This window comes from Lytechinus pictus, chromosome 14, assembly GCF_037042905.1.
Source record: "Lytechinus pictus isolate F3 Inbred chromosome 14, Lp3.0, whole genome shotgun sequence".
NCBI lineage: Eukaryota > Metazoa > Echinodermata > Echinoidea > Temnopleuroida > Toxopneustidae > Lytechinus > Lytechinus pictus.
Window position 1 is genome coordinate 10,637,922 of NC_087258.1, and position 15,834 is coordinate 10,653,755.

The 15,834-nt window shown below is 35.9% G+C and overlaps 1 protein-coding gene across 1 annotated transcript; it reads right to left on the reverse strand.

Annotated features, from left to right (window-relative positions):
- Positions 1-1,389: 1,389 nt before the first annotated feature.
- LOC129276262 (uncharacterized) lies at positions 1,390-15,589 on the reverse strand. Its single transcript, XM_064109229.1, has 5 exons — positions 14,648-15,589; positions 14,082-14,246; positions 11,760-11,900; positions 5,182-5,283; positions 1,390-3,793 (listed from the first exon to the last, which is right to left on the reverse strand). Exons 1-5 carry the CDS (start codon positions 14,648-14,650, stop codon positions 3,539-3,541), a joined length of 666 nt encoding a protein of 221 aa, XP_063965299.1. The 5' UTR covers positions 14,651-15,589; the 3' UTR covers positions 1,390-3,538.
- Between the last annotated feature and the right edge of the window lie 245 nt (positions 15,590-15,834).

A 15,834-nucleotide genomic window follows, 5' to 3' on the forward strand; every position in this document is an offset into this window, starting at 1 on the left:
TTTACTATTTTTATTTGGTCAGATTTAATTAGAACATTCTTTTTTTACTGGAATATAATGAGAGATACAACTAGACATATCAGCCGCACCTTGCTTACTCCTGAACTAGTCATTTCAAGTTGTTACGTTTAGAGTGCACCGTCTTTCCTCGCACATGTTAAAGCGAGGGTTAGATGAGAGGTACGTTAGAAAGGGATGGGATTCGAAGGGTACAAAAAGATGAGTTTGATATACAAAAAATGGTGTGTGATAGATGGGGGTGTAGAGAGATAGGTAGGGGCGGGGTTTTACACAGTAGAAAATGTAAAGTCCACCCCATTATACAGTGGAGCTGAATTTAAAAAAATGGCCTAATGCGAATGTGATGACATCACAATTCACGGTTTCTTTTTTATTCTGTTGTATGAAATATTTTGATGCGCTCCTCAATGTAAAACAGAGTTTAATGTGGAATTGTCATTGCTGAAACATAGCGACACTCGAATAATTTCCTATCTTGTGAAATCTGCAAAAATTAATCAGAAAAATAATTCATACAATAAAATACAAACGATATTGTGTGTGACGTCATCGACTCGCTCATTCCCCTATCACTGTGCTGTGCATATAGCTATTTTGTAATAAATAAATAAATAATTAATAAATCAATAAATAAAATAATAAATCAATAAATATATAAATAAAATAATAAGCGAAAAAAATTTAAATTACATAACTCTCTTATTTTACTTCTGATTTCGTAGTTAGATTTGTTTGATTTTTCTCTTTTTATTCAACAACTCTTGCTTGGGGTTGACTAATTGATGGACGAAAGTTGATTAGTTGAATCAAGTTCTATGAAATGAGCAATTTCATAGAAATCTGACTCATATTTCGAATGCAAATTGTCGACGGTGCTGCATGCAACGGTAGGGGAAGACGAAAAATGCTCTTGATTATTTGAAATTGAATGATGAAAATGAGAAAATTGGGAAGAAGATGGTGTGTCTCTATAATCACTTGGCAAAAGATATTTGGTTTGTTAAATGAGGTGGGGGGGGGGGGTAATTAATAGAACGCAAATAATCATCTATGAGTATCCCCGACAACAGCTGAACCCACCCTTGTAAATTATCTATTAGATCCGATTTCGTCCCTTTCAGTTTATTTTCCCTAGTCATGTCTGATTTTCTCCCTCCCTCGCTTTGTGCGTCTCTCTCTCTTGACATTCTTTTTTCCGTCTCTCTCCCTTCTTAATTTCTCCGTTCTCTCTCCCTTCTTTTTCACCCTATTCTCATATTTTCCTTTCCTCTTGTTCATCTTCCCCAATGGCAACTATAGCTCTGCAATCAGGTGAAAAGAAACTTTAACTTTGACAAGAAAATAAAAGAAGTCTCAATTAACGTTGAATATTGTTTTACAATCTAGACTTTAGATTGAGCGTTTTATTCCAATGAAATAGTTTTTTATTCTTTACAACATAATCGACAAAGCTAGAATCACACATTTTGTTGATAAATCACAGACAAATTACATCACACATAAAACAAAGTATATGCCTATAAATTTACATTCACACACATAACGACAATTCAATCTGTCTAAAATTAAGCATACGATTTCATTTTAGTATAAGTCTCGTTTTTATACTCGTATAGGCGTATGTAAACCTCTCGGTTAATAAAATAAAATGCATATAATTCATGAGCATCTTATATGGTATCTTATCTTTTCATGGTGTCCGCACAGGTTCTGCAAGTATGGGGAATTTAACCTCCATCTTAGTTTTCATTATTTCTTTCGGTTGCTTTTCAACCGTCCAGTGAGTGCTCCATGAAGGGACATATCGGATGGTTTATCCGACAGATACCAAAGTAACAGTGTTCCTCACCCAATCAAAGTTGTCAGATCTGACACAGCGTGGCCAGTGAAAAAAATCCAATAATGCCAGAGGAGCAGCGAAATTATGCTAAATCGCGAAAAATTATGCCAAACCGTTTTGGATCCTGAACACGTACCTAGGATTTTCCACAGGGGGGGGGGGGGCAAAACCGTCCGCCAAAAAATTTGACAAGCAAAAAAAAAAAAGGTCTTCAATCACAAATAAAGGATTTCGTACCAAAAAAAAATTGACAAGCAAAAAAAAAAAAAAAAAAAAAAAAAAGGTCTTCAATCTTCAATGAAATGTGAAAAATGGAAAACAACATGTGGGGAAAAAATAGATCAAAATTATGCTAAATACGCTATTATTACGCCAGATTCTTTGCTTAAAAAAGTCTAATTATGCCAAATTATGCTGAAAGGGTCGAAATTATGCCAGAAAAAAAGTCTAATTATGCCAAATTATGCCAGGCATAATGAATTATGCTGAAAGGGTCGAAATTATGCCAGTTCTGGCAACGTTGTCTGACAACCTGTCGGACAAAAATGTTGATGAAACACTCCCAGGACTTTTCAGGTAATTTTATTCTAACCCACCAAACCTAGCTCTGTCGTCACCGGCTACATCAGGGGAGGGGCTTGCCCGGGGATTTAAAAAAAATACTCTTACAAATTTGCATTTTCACATATCATGGTATTGTATATATTTTCAAATGTAATTTTCATCAAATAGACTAGCTGATTGATTCTAATGCATTCCAAAACTATAAGTATTGTAAATGATGCACTGTGGCTTGCTTGCTTCACTCATTCAAAAATTTGCCTCTTCATTCAAAAGTCACCACCCCCACTATATTGCCCCATCAAGCCATTGTCTGTCGTCCAAATAGAGAGGGTACCAAAAACAATTCGACAGGTGGTTATCCCAATTTCAATAATCTTACACCATTTCTGCCCATGATACCTCAATCTGAAGGAAATGAATAAGGAATAGTATGTACTGTTCTTCAATGCTTGCATTTCCGTAATTTCATAAAACAAACTCCTTTGTACTGATTACTTCATCAATATGCTATATAGCTTTTTTCGGTTTAAATTGTTTCTTTGGGACACATTTGTGTATCTTTTGGCGATCGAGCATTTCTGTTCTTTTAAGTAATATTTGCATGCTTTCCCAAAATTTCCTGAAACTATAGTAGGTTTTCACGATTGCCTATAAAATCAATAAAGCCTATTTTTACTTCGATTTGGTATGGGGACACACTGACACAGCCTTGTCAATTGAACTCGAGAATCCAGAAAAACATTGTACTCTTAAATCAAGTTTTTCAACATGGCCCAGTCTTATATTGCATGCGTCAAACAACAAACTCAAAGATATTGCCTGCGGGGTGCCTGCGCCGATCACGCACAGAGAGGGAATTAAAATTTGATGTTTATTTCTTTTCCATGTCTATTCGACGAATCACAAGATATGATGTATTATTTTACTATTCAATTTGAAACAAGCCCTTAATTTGATCGCTCTGTCCCGGCGCCCAACTTTACTTGAAGTTCAATTGGTTTATTGGCTTGTGAATATCTGATTACAACCGGCTTATAATGCCAACACCAATATTGACGCAAGCCAATGCGTCATTGATGAATAAACGCGGCAATGCTCCGAGGCAACACCAATCTATTGATGGGTAGTTGTAGTTGTAGTAGTGGTAGTAGTTGTCCTTCCGTCTGCCGTGGTGGTAGTAGTAGTTGTAGTAGTGGTATGACCATGATGGCGTACCATTCGCACTCTCGATGACTCACTGACCGGTTCTACCCAATGCGTCTCGAAATTGGCGCATTGTAAGGCAACGACCGGTGATGTGTTGAGGCGCAAGAACCCATTCGGGATGACCCCACTTGATGTAAAGTTGCTACCGGTGGTCTCAGGAAGCTGCACGAAGAAACAAGGGTAAAAACTGTTTTAGAACGTTTTTTTATAGAGGAATATTAATATTCCGTGTCATTTTATCAGAGGTCATTCTTAAGTGCCTTTCTGTAAAAATAAAGAAAATCAAAATGAAAACGAACAGAATCTTACTATATGCATCAGAAGTTTTAAAAACGAAAGAAAAAAGCTTCATGCTAGCGGAAGCTGCACGACCTAGACAGAATCGTCAAAGAAATCTATTTATAGACATTATAGTCAACATGTTGGAGATCTTTTCTGCTTTTAGTCATGATAGACATTTATAGAAAACCTACCCATCACGAAGTAAGCGGGGGGGGGGGGGGGGGGCTATAGTGAAAATAATAAATTATGATCTTAATAATAAAATGAAGGGTACTAAAAAATTCAGTGCCGGCTAAAATTATGCGTCCTTTGGCAAGTCATTAATCTACTCTTTGCTATACTCTCCACCCAGGTGTTAAATCGAATGTGCTAGGAAGCTCCTGCGAGAATACTTCTCATGGAGTGGATAAAGTGAAAAAGCGCATAGGCCTATAGTTATAATTGTGTGCGGAAAAATATGAATTATAGGGTAATCAGTGGTGTGATATGGCGTATCCGGCAATATTTATTTGGAAAAAAATGTGCGAGCGAGAAAAGCGAGCGTTCAAAAATTTCGACATTTTTATTACAAAAATCAAATTTTGTGATCATGATTTTGACATAATATTCAGAAAATAATATCATATTTCCCCCTTCTCTCTTTCCTTTACTTCCTTTTTCTTTTTTTGTTGTTGTCTTGGTCGTGAAAATTGGTGGGGGGGGGGGGAATCGCCCCAACCTCCCATCTGTATGCCACTCAATGTCATTATGTGCAATTAGAGTAGTCATTCCGATTGAAAATGAAGGGTAGAGTCTATGTTCTTTAAGGGTATATATTGTGTACTGTATGTGAATATTTCCCGTTGATTGGAACCGGAACATTCTTTGAACAAATGTTTGTTGATTGAAAATAAAATTTTACCAACAAGCAAAACAACAAAATATACAAAAAATTTCATTTGATGTAATATACAAATAATAGCATCAAAAGAAGACAGTGTCTTTATATTAAGGTTAAATAAAAACAGAGGCATGCATTGATGCTATAAATATGCTACACACAATAATGGTGGTGATGATGATGATGATGGTGGTGGTGGTGATGATGATGATGATGATGACGGCGATGATGGTGGTGGTGAAGGTGATGATGATGATGATGATGATGACGATGATGATGATGGTGGTGGTGGTGATGATGATGATGATGATGAGGATGATGTCGATGACGATGATGGTGGTGATGATGATGATGATGATGATAAGCATAAGAGGGGTTGTGATCTTACATTAACTGAATCACCGTCTTTAATAACTTCGACATCAATGACCTCGTCAATTACTCCAAGAAAACATATCTGCTTCCGGGCTACCTTGTAAGTCATTAGCCGCTATAAAATCAAAGAAAGATATAAATCGATCATTTTTTTTTACTCTGACATGTCTGATATGACAAAGGCTAACTTTATTTTTCTCACGTAGTCAGAAGTCACAAAATCTTACCATTTTGTGAAAATGTGTTATTAACATGAACCCAATTACGCTAACAACAGGGTGCGCGGAACCGGGGGTGGGAGGGGGCATGAGCCCCGTCCCAATTTTTTTTTCAAAACCGTGTACAAAAGCGTAAAAATTACCATCAGATTATGATTTTTTGCATGAGCAGCCCCCCCCCCCCCACTTTTAAATATTTCTACGACCATTGAATCATAGGCATATTATCAATGGGGTTTTAATTTGGAAGGATAAATTAACCTTCCAGGTTTAATGAAAATTTCCCCATCCCTATATACTGTGACAAACTAACCAATTTGTACTCTTTAAAAAGAAATTGAGAAAAATTGAAGAAATATTCAGGCCTTTCATCATATCTGATATAGAATTGTCAGATTGACCCATATATGAGTCCCTCTTTCACGTAATTTTGGTTCATCATTAAATCCCGATCGATCGTAACCGTATCCGGCCTAGCTTGCATCGTTGACCTTTACCTCGATCTTAATCGCAATCGTCCATAATCATAACAACCACGGTCAAGATCAACGATACACAGTGGCGTAATGAACCAAAAATATTGAAGGGGCCATGCAGATAATTATGGCGCACCGGGCATAATTTATAAGAAGTTGCGAGAGAGCGAAGCGAGCGATCAAAACCTTTGAAATTATTATTACAAAAATTTAATATTTAAAAAATAATGGAATATTCCCCCTTTCCTTTTTTCCTTTTCTCTTTTTTTTTTTGGTCGTGATTTTTTAGGGGGCAAGCGCCCTAAGCCTCCCCTATCTGTACGCCACTGCACTGACGATACATTATCATGATGCTTCCCCAACACTATAGCCTAAACATCGTTTCAGTATCAGCATCATATCATATTATTGCCTAGCTGTCATTATTATCATCATGTATATGATATTCATTGGTAGATCAGTTGTCATCTTCGTTCTAGGCTAGTCTGCAAGCACAGACTCGTATTTGACATTTTAACCAATGGGTAATTCCTTAAAATGATCAACCTTTTTGTATGTCCGACCCCCATTTTTCTCAAGTTTTACTTCACTTCATAAACTGACCAAGTCATGATCATTAATTTTGAGAGCATTACAGACTGTCAAAAGAACAAGAAATCCAGAGGCAGGAAATTTCATGGAGGTCTCAGATACATGGGGTCGGACGTACATATTTTATGGAATTGCCCCAATAATGTCTAGAGTAAAGACTAGACGCCAATGTCTCTCTCTCTGTGTCAAATAAGAGCCAGACAAGTACACTGTGAATTTAGTCTCACTACTTGAGACTCTGCATTATGCACTATATGCGAATTGCAAAAACCAAAGGTCAGTGCCTGCAGACTAGTTCTAGGTCTGTATACTCACCCAGGCGCGTAGCCAGGGGGCGTTGGGGGCGGTCGCCCCCCCCCCAAAAAAAAAAACGCTCCCAAAAAGAAAAAAAGAAGGAGAAAAGGAGAAAAGGAAAAAGCGAAAGGAGAAAAGGGAAGAAAGGTATAGCTTTATTGTCTTTATCCTTCTTGCTTCCGCGCTCTGCGCAGGAAAAATATCAAAATTGCCATTCCCTTTTGTTTCCCACACCTTTTTTCTACTCCGTTTTCCCCCTTCCCGGCTGTGGGAATCGTATATTCTTGCCAGAAATTATAAGAAGTATTCATGGGTGTAAAGAGTATGACAAGTATTTTTTTTCACTATTGCATTGACACAAAATTTTTGCTCTTCTTTTCGGAGCGGGTAAACATTACCGTCACTCCCTGATTCCCCAAATGCTATTTCTTCCGCTTTTCAGCAAGTAATTTTTGGCAAAGTATCTGCTCAAAGGGGGAGACATTAAATTTGTGCCGTGCTATATGCAAAAGTATGTACGATATTAAACTTTATTCTTTATCGCTGCACATCCATGTCTTGTTTTTACGCCATTGATTTGAAATTTTGAATATCACTGAAGTTTCTTAATCCAAAGGAAGCGCTTTATATGAGCGAAATTACACAATTTTTGTTTCCAAAATAAATCACAGAGGTTTCCGTGCTTCGCAATCATATGGGATCAGAAAGTCCATTCTTCTAGCTCGCATCATCCCTTTTACATTTTGAGCTCGTTTTTCTTCTTAATCAAGTTATATATAATCTAAGGAATACCAAAATTAGAAACAGGTTAAATTTTCGGAGATTTTTTTTATATTTAGAGCTTCAACGCCATTCTATGAGGCGCCGAATGTACCAATATTATATAGAACAATTATTTGTTATATAATCATTATTTATTAAATAATAACTATTATTTATATATAATTTACATTTTATTTGTAAATAACTACTATTATATAAAATATCATTTCTAATTATTTATATATAATTCCAAGTAATACTTCATTATTTGTAAATAATAATAGTTCGACATTCCATTATTTATAAATAATGATTATTTGTTTTCATTATTTATAAATAATGATTATTTGTTTTTCATTATTTATAAATAATGATTATTTGTTTTTCATTATTTATAAATAATGATTATTTGTTTTTCATTATTTATAAATAATGATTATTTGTTTTTCATTATTTATAAATAATGATTATTTGTTTTTCATTATTTACAAATAATGATTATTTGTTTTTCATTATTTATAAATAATGATTATTTGTTTTTCATTATTTATATATAATTTGTTGAGTTTTCCATTATTTATAAATAATGATTATTTGTTAAATAATGAAAACGTCTACTTCATTATTTATAAATAATTTTTTCGAGTGCACCATTATTCTCATTATTTATAAATAATCATTATTTAATGTTCGAGTTTTCCATTATTTATAAATAAAGATTATTTGTTAAATAATGAAATATCTACTTCATTATTTATAAATAATAATTTTGTTTCAATATCCCATTAATCATTATTTATAAACAATTGTTACAGTTTGCCATTATATACAAATAATCATTATTTATATACAAATAACCATTATTTATTAAATAATGCCATTATTTATTAAATAATGGAAAACTCGCTATAACATGCAAATGTGGGACCGCCCATGATATGAATATTCATGATGCGATTTCCTTTTTCGTGATTTTTCTTCACAATTTTTTGTCCATTTCCTCTTCATAATGACATTTCTTGAAGCAATTTTCTAGGGATATGGTCTGATTGTAATATTCTTCATTTTCTATATAACTTCGTCTTCGTAGAAATATCAAAAAGTGTAATTTTATACGATTTTTCCTACAGTTCACAATCCCCATAGGCGCGCGTGTACGGTAGGGACAACCGGTGAATCGACGGAGTGCTCTTCATCGAAATACTACGTTGGTTGGTCCCCGGAAGTGGCGGGCGGAATTTAGCCCGAATCCTCGATGGAAGTCGATCAAGTGCATATGAGCTGAGAGAGTGAAATATCAGTGTACTTGTACAGGCCCTTCTACTTTTTATAAATATTTCTTGTTGCTTTTTTTGTTAAGTTAATTTTTCCTGGTGTAGAAATAAGTTTCAGTTCTAATAATGCACTTCAAATACATTTTGGAGTGTCTGTTTGAGGCGTTTGGGGCGATTTCACCCTGGCCCCAAAATGCTCGCAACGACAATACGGGGGCATGATGACCCCTAATTTTTTAAAAACTTATTTTTCTATTGAAAATTATCACAAAATTCACCAAAAGTGTGCACGAAAGCCTTCGTATTTCACTTTTAAAACTCCAAAAAGTGCCCAAATGACAAGCTTGGTCGCTTCGCTGTGTCGCTTTCAACTTGAGAACGTTTACGCGTCTGCTTCCCCCCCCCCCCCTCCTCCGAAAGAAATTCTGTGAACAGCCATGCTCAAAAGAGCATATGGCACATTGATTTATATGTACTTTTCATTTTCATTATTTTTATCACATTATCATCATGGCCTTACACAGAATTTTTACCGGGGGGGGGGGGGGGGGCAGCTAGGACGCGCGTAAAGTCTCTCAAAAAAATCTTGAAAGCGAGACAGCGACGCGACCAAGCTCAAATGACAAGCTTGGTCGCTTCGCTTTCTCAAGATTTTTATGAGAAAGTTTACGCGCGTCCTGCTCCCCCCACCCCCCCCCCCCGGAAAAAATTCTGCGTAAGGCCATGATGATAATGATATAAAAATAATGAAAATGAAGTATACATAAATCAATGTGCCAGGCTCTTTAGAGCATGGCCGTATACAGAATTTCTTTCGGAGGAGGGGGGGGGGGGGGAAGCAGACGCGTAAACGTTCTCAAGTTGAAAGCGACACAGCGAAGCGACCAAGCTTGTCATTTGGGCACTTTTTGGAGTTTTAAAAGTGAAATACGAAGGCTTTCGTGCACACTTTTGGTGAATTTTGTGATAATTTTCAATAGAAAAATAAGTTTTTAAAAAATTAGGGGTCATCATGCCCCCGTATTGTCGTTGCGAGCATTTTGGGGCCAGGGTGAAATCGCCCCAAACGCCTCAAACAGACACTCCAAAATGTATTTGAAGTGCATTATTAGAACTGAAACTTATTTCTACACCAGGAAAAATTAACTTAACAAAAAAAGCAACAAGAAATATTTATAAAAAGTAGAAGGGCCTGTACAAGTACACTGATATTTCACTCTCTCAGCTCATATGCACTTGATCGACTTCCATCGAGGATTCGGGCTAAATTCCGCCCGCCACTTCCGGGGACCAACCAACGTAGTATTTCGATGAAGAGCACTCCGTCGATTCACCGGTTGTCCCTACCGTACACGCGCGCCTATGGGGATTGTGAACTGTAGGAAAAATCGTATAAAATTACACTTTTTGATATTTCTACGAAGACGAAGTTATATAGAAAATGAAGAATATTACAATCAGACCATATCCCTAGAAAATTGCTTCAAGAAATGTCATTATGAAGAGGAAATGGACAAAAATTTGTGAAGAAAAATCACGAAAAAGGAAATCGCATCATGAATATTCATATCATGGGCGGTCCCACATTTGCATGTTATAGCGAGTTTTCCATTATTTAATAAATAATGGCATTATTTAATAAATAATGGCATTATTTAATAAATAATGGCATTATTTAATAAATAATGGTTATTTGTATATAAATAATGATTATTTGTATATAATGGCAAACTGTAAAAATTGTTTATAAATAATGATTATTTATAAATAATGGGATATTGAAACAAAATTATTATTTATAAATAATGAAGTAGATATTTCATTATTTAACAAATAATCTTTATTTATAAATAATGGAAAACTCGAACATTAAATAATGATTATTTATAAATAATGAGAATAATGGTGCACTCGAAAAAATTATTTATAAATAATGAAGTAGACGTTTTCATTATTTAACAAATAATCATTATTTATAAATAATGGAAAACTCAACAAATTATATATATATAATGAAAAACAAATAATCATTATTTATAAATAATGAAAAACAAATAATCATTATTTGTAAAAATAATGAAAAACAAATAATCATTATTTATAAATAATGAAAAACAAATAATCATTATTTATAAATAATGAAAAACAAATAATCATTATTTATAAATAATGAAAAACAAATAATCATTATTTATAAATAATGAAAAACAAATAATCATTATTTATAAATAATGAAAACAAATAATCATTATTTATAAATAATGGAATGTCGAACTATTATTATTTACAAATAATGAAGTATTACTTGGAATTATATATAAATAATTAGAAATGATATTTTATATAATAGTAGTTATTTACAAATAAAATGTAAATTATATATAAATAATAGTTATTATTTAATAAATAATGATTATATAACAAATAATTGTTCTATATAATATTGGTACATTCGGCGCCTCATACCATTCGCAGGAAGGAATAGCGCCTATTTCCTTCCTGTATATACCCGTCTTCTACTCTGTTTTGCGACTTGAGTTAACAAATTTAATGTGGATACACTTTTTACAACCAAATCTGATGTGACCAAGGCAGGCATTATCATTTCTGTTCTCTATTTTTATAAAAGGTTTTTAAGTTTCCACGCTTCGCGTGGTAAGAGGAATTATTTCAAATTCTTCAATCTTTTCCCATTTTGGGGGCGCTCATAATTTCTTTCGAAAACAATTTTGCTTTAATCATAGCAAGTCAATATTCGAGTTGATAAGGGTACTAGAGACGCAAGAGACGCCTTCTTTTGATTTGAATTTGATGAGATATCGAAAACTTCGCGCTCCGCGCGGGAGGGGGGAAACCAAACTCCCCCTCCCTGCACCCCCTAGGGAGCGCGCTTCGCGCTCTCTGTAAGTGTTGGCACGTTCGCGTGCACTTACCGCCCCCTCCAAAATTAAATCCCGGCTACGCGGTTGTACTCACCCGAGAGAAGTCATAGATTATGGTTGCATTCTCCCCATAGCCGTCTCCTTTCAATTCCACAGATAGGATGTTAAGGGCGTGGTCATAGTGACAGTTCTCGTCAAAATGATGATGGTTGTATGTACCAACACGATGAAAAGACTATCCCATAGGTAAATTGTAAAAAATAATTTGACCAGCATTAATTATGTATAATTTGATAATATTTTATGTGTTTTAATCGCGAATAAAACCAAACCAGTTAGAAAGAAGCTCGAAGGAACTCCGGTCGGTACGTTAAAAGGGGGTTAGAATTATTTTGGTTGAATTCTGTCTTCGAAACTTTGGTCGGGTCCCTTGTCATTCCCATGTCAGACTAATTTAGGACAATAAATTATTGACGAAATGGGAGAATTAAGCTTTAGCATAATAAATAGATTGCCTCCTTTAGAGCAGCGGCGTAACATGGGTCGGTGGCCAGGGGGGGCAAGAGCCAAAAATTTCCCGGTCATATCATGGTATGAACAGGCGTAATTTTTAAAAAGATGTTTTATTGTTTTTCTCTCAAATTAAATTCATACGATGGCGTAATGAGGCGACTACTGTATTTTGAGAAGGCCAGATATTGCGTATCGGGCAGAATTTATCTTTAAAAAATGTTGCATGCGAGCGAAGCGAGCGAGCAAAATTTTTGACCTTTTTCATACAAAAATCAAATTTTTGTGATAAATTTTGACATGATATCCAGAGAATAATATATTTCACCCTTCTCTCTTTAGATTTCCTTTTTGTGGTCTATATGCCACTGGGAACAGGATTCTTTGCGACAGTAGCGTGAAAAGTAAAAAATGAAAAAAAAGAGGGGCACAGTATAGTAAGCACATGTGCTAAAAAGCTGCTTTATATAAATCCCGAGCGAGCGAAGCGAGCGAGAAAAAAATCACCTTTTCATGAGAATCTAACTTTGAGCTATTTTTTGACATTATATTCAGAAAATAAAATCAGATCCTACACTTTTCCCTTGCTTTTCTTTCCTCCTTTTTTGTTCTTGTTTGTACAACTTTTGGGGGCCATGGCCCAACCCTTCCATACGCATTGCTGTGTGGTTGGGGCGGAGCCCCGGAACTTCTTGATATCAAAGCCATTTAAACCTCGCAGATTGCCGCTATTTTAATCAAATCGCTGGCATAAAATACAGAATATAGCTTATACACAACACATTTATTCAACCCAGTTGCGTACTGAAGCAAATATTTTGAGGGGGCAAAACATAGCAATGTGGGAAAAATTTGTAAAAAGTCGCCAGCGTGCAAAGCGAGCTGAAAACAGTGCCTATTGAAATTAAATTCTAATTATGTGATAGATTTTTCCATTATATTCAGCAAATAAAACATTTCATTGTTTCCATTAATGTCAGTATATACGTTGTCTCCTATAATTTCTTTTATTTCGTCTTAGGTGTGGAACCAAGCCCCCCCCCCCCCCCGCGCCTGTATGCCAGTGATTGAACGGGGGTGTTGGCCATTTAAAGGTTATAAATGAAGAGCCCCTACTGCGTGGGATCTGGGGCAAAGCTCCGGTAGCTTATTTGCATAAAATTTAGCAAGGTTATAGCACAATGTTGTATGCAGTCCATCTTTCTTCCCACTCTTTAATTTCAATCATCGGCAGCCCGGCCGTGTTAATATTTTTTCTTGTCCCTTTTTCTTCTGTTCCAATTTAGCTTTTGACTAATTACATTCTACCTTCGTTTCCCGCTATTGTTTGCCATTTTGCCATCTTTTAATTTATTTCCCACCTTGCTATTGCATTACATAGGCCTATTTCGGAATGATTTGTTCTTTCTCAAATGTTCTTTCGTACATTTTCCCGCTTTCCTTCCTTTTCCATTAAAAAAATGTTTTTTGTTCGTTTTTTTTTCTTCACTTTTCCCTTTTCCTCCTTTCCTTTCCCCTTTCCTTCCCCTTTCCCTTTCTTTCTTCCCCCTTTTTTTTCTTTTTCCCGTTTTTCTTTTATTTTCCCGGTGAAATCCGCCAGGGGGGGCAACTTGCCCCCCCTGCCCCCCCGCCTGTTACGCCACTGCTTTAGAGTTATGTAATAATCTCATGATATCCGAAATGCAAAACTATACTTTCACTCTTATCATGCTTATTCCTTTACAAGAAATGAGACGGATTTTCCTACTAAACGAGAGAAAATATGTTAAACCTTACTGCTCTGATTATTTTGTTTATGTTATCAACAAATGAAATAATATTCCCTCACGTATGTCGTGATTAATATTGGAAATGCTCAGAAGCGCGCCACGATCACATTGGACAACCGAAGTGACTTTCTCCGTACCTTATCTATGGGAGCTGCAGGAGTGGTCAGGATTGCAGGTTGATCCTTCGCATCACATGGTGGTTCTCGGGTATAATTGCTCAGGACAAAGAGAACGAATAGAGCGAACAATAGGTTGAAGAAAACGGCTAGAAAGACAACAGGAGACTTCAGAACGTTACGAACCTTGAAATGAGAAAAAAATCCATAATTCAATTCAATTCAATATCTATTTCCAAATCATGAAAAAAATATGCTATGAACAAAATAATTATAAACCCCAGACAAGAAAATTTAAAACATATGGCAACTTAACAGCAACACGCAACGACATACGTTTTGATAAAAATAGGACTGTATTGGATAACCTGAAAGCTTAACCAACCGAGGCTTGTCAGACATAGCAACATAAATATAATAACATGATTGTATAAACCCCAAACAAGACAATTTTAAAACATTTCAATTGAACATCAACACGAAATACATCATGCAATAGTATTAATATCAGTGACAAATCTCTAACCTAGGCCTAGATCTGCTCTGTAAATTCAACCTTTTTGGATATTATATTGGACTATGTTTACCATGTAAATGTTTCTTCAGGTAGCTGAAAACCTCCAGGGAGTCATTTGAAGGAGAATGTCATCTTCTAGAACAGTATTTTGGTGACTATTTCATATTGGATTTCCACTCATTTCTGTGTCTTGGTATGTTTCAGTCCCATGTAATTAAAACCATGATGTATCTCTTCTTGAGTTCATAGGGATTTCACTCATCAGTGCTATATTTATTTACAAACATTGGATGGACATTCCTCACAGGCATAAGTATGTGATTATGCAATTAGCACATTGTTTCTTTAAGAAAAACATCCTAGTTCCAGCTGGTATTTGATTCATCCAGTCAACGAGGTCTCTAACTTATCAGAGCAACAATGGCAGCACCTGTAACTAGGGCTAAATCTAAGGAGCCTGGCAACCCTATTCTAGTGCAGGATATTATCAAGGATATTCTACAGAATGAAGGTTTCCTACAGCTAGTTGTGACGAGATAATAATACACGTTTAAGTCTGGAGTACAGACTAGAAAAAGGATATCGCTGTGTGAACAACGGACTTGTGAATCTGAATCGTCATGTGTACATTTTGTAAATAAACTGTTTTTAAACGATTTGACACGGCGTGGCTTGTTTGCTAATTCAAGAGTGTCTGAATGGAGATTCAGGAGGTTTACGTTGGAGTTTGTCCAGGACAGGTAACAATAAGAGCTTGTCAGGACCAGCAAACGTAACAGTGGGGGCTTGTCCGTGAATCAATCCTCCGCCTAACAGTGGGGGCTTGGTGAGAGTCGACCCAGAACTCTCGGCGTAAGTTGTATCGAAGTACCGTATACCGTATAATGCTAGCGCCGGCAAAGCCAAAGTCGCATGAACGTATTATCGATGCGTGCAATCGTATTCAACGTGAGGATTGTCATTAGACATTTGCATGGGTGTGTGTACACGTAGATGTAATGCCAGTGTGTGTGGATATCGCTGTCGGTGTTGTGTATGACGCTGTGTGGTGGCGCACAAGGTTGAGTATGGCGTGCCGTTTGTCCAATAGGCAATTCCATGTATTTCAGTGTGTCTCGCTGTGCGATGTGTTTTGTTCACGTAGAGTTGAATGAAATTTGGGTTGATGATATTTCAACTGGTTAACCATTTTTTAAGGGTTGCTGTGTCGGTTAATGGAAACTGACAGTGTCGACTGGAGTCAAGTTCACAGTGTGG

Coding starts and splice junctions, on each gene's coding strand:
- LOC129276262 (XM_064109229.1), bottom strand. Junction 11,901..14,081: donor CTGCAGCTCCCATAGATAAG/GTACGGAGAAAG, acceptor CCTATGGGATAG/TCTTTTCATCGTGTTGGTAC. Junction 5,284..11,759: donor TAATCTATGACTTCTCTCGG/GTGAGTACAACC, acceptor TTGATTTTATAG/CGGCTAATGACTTACAAGGT.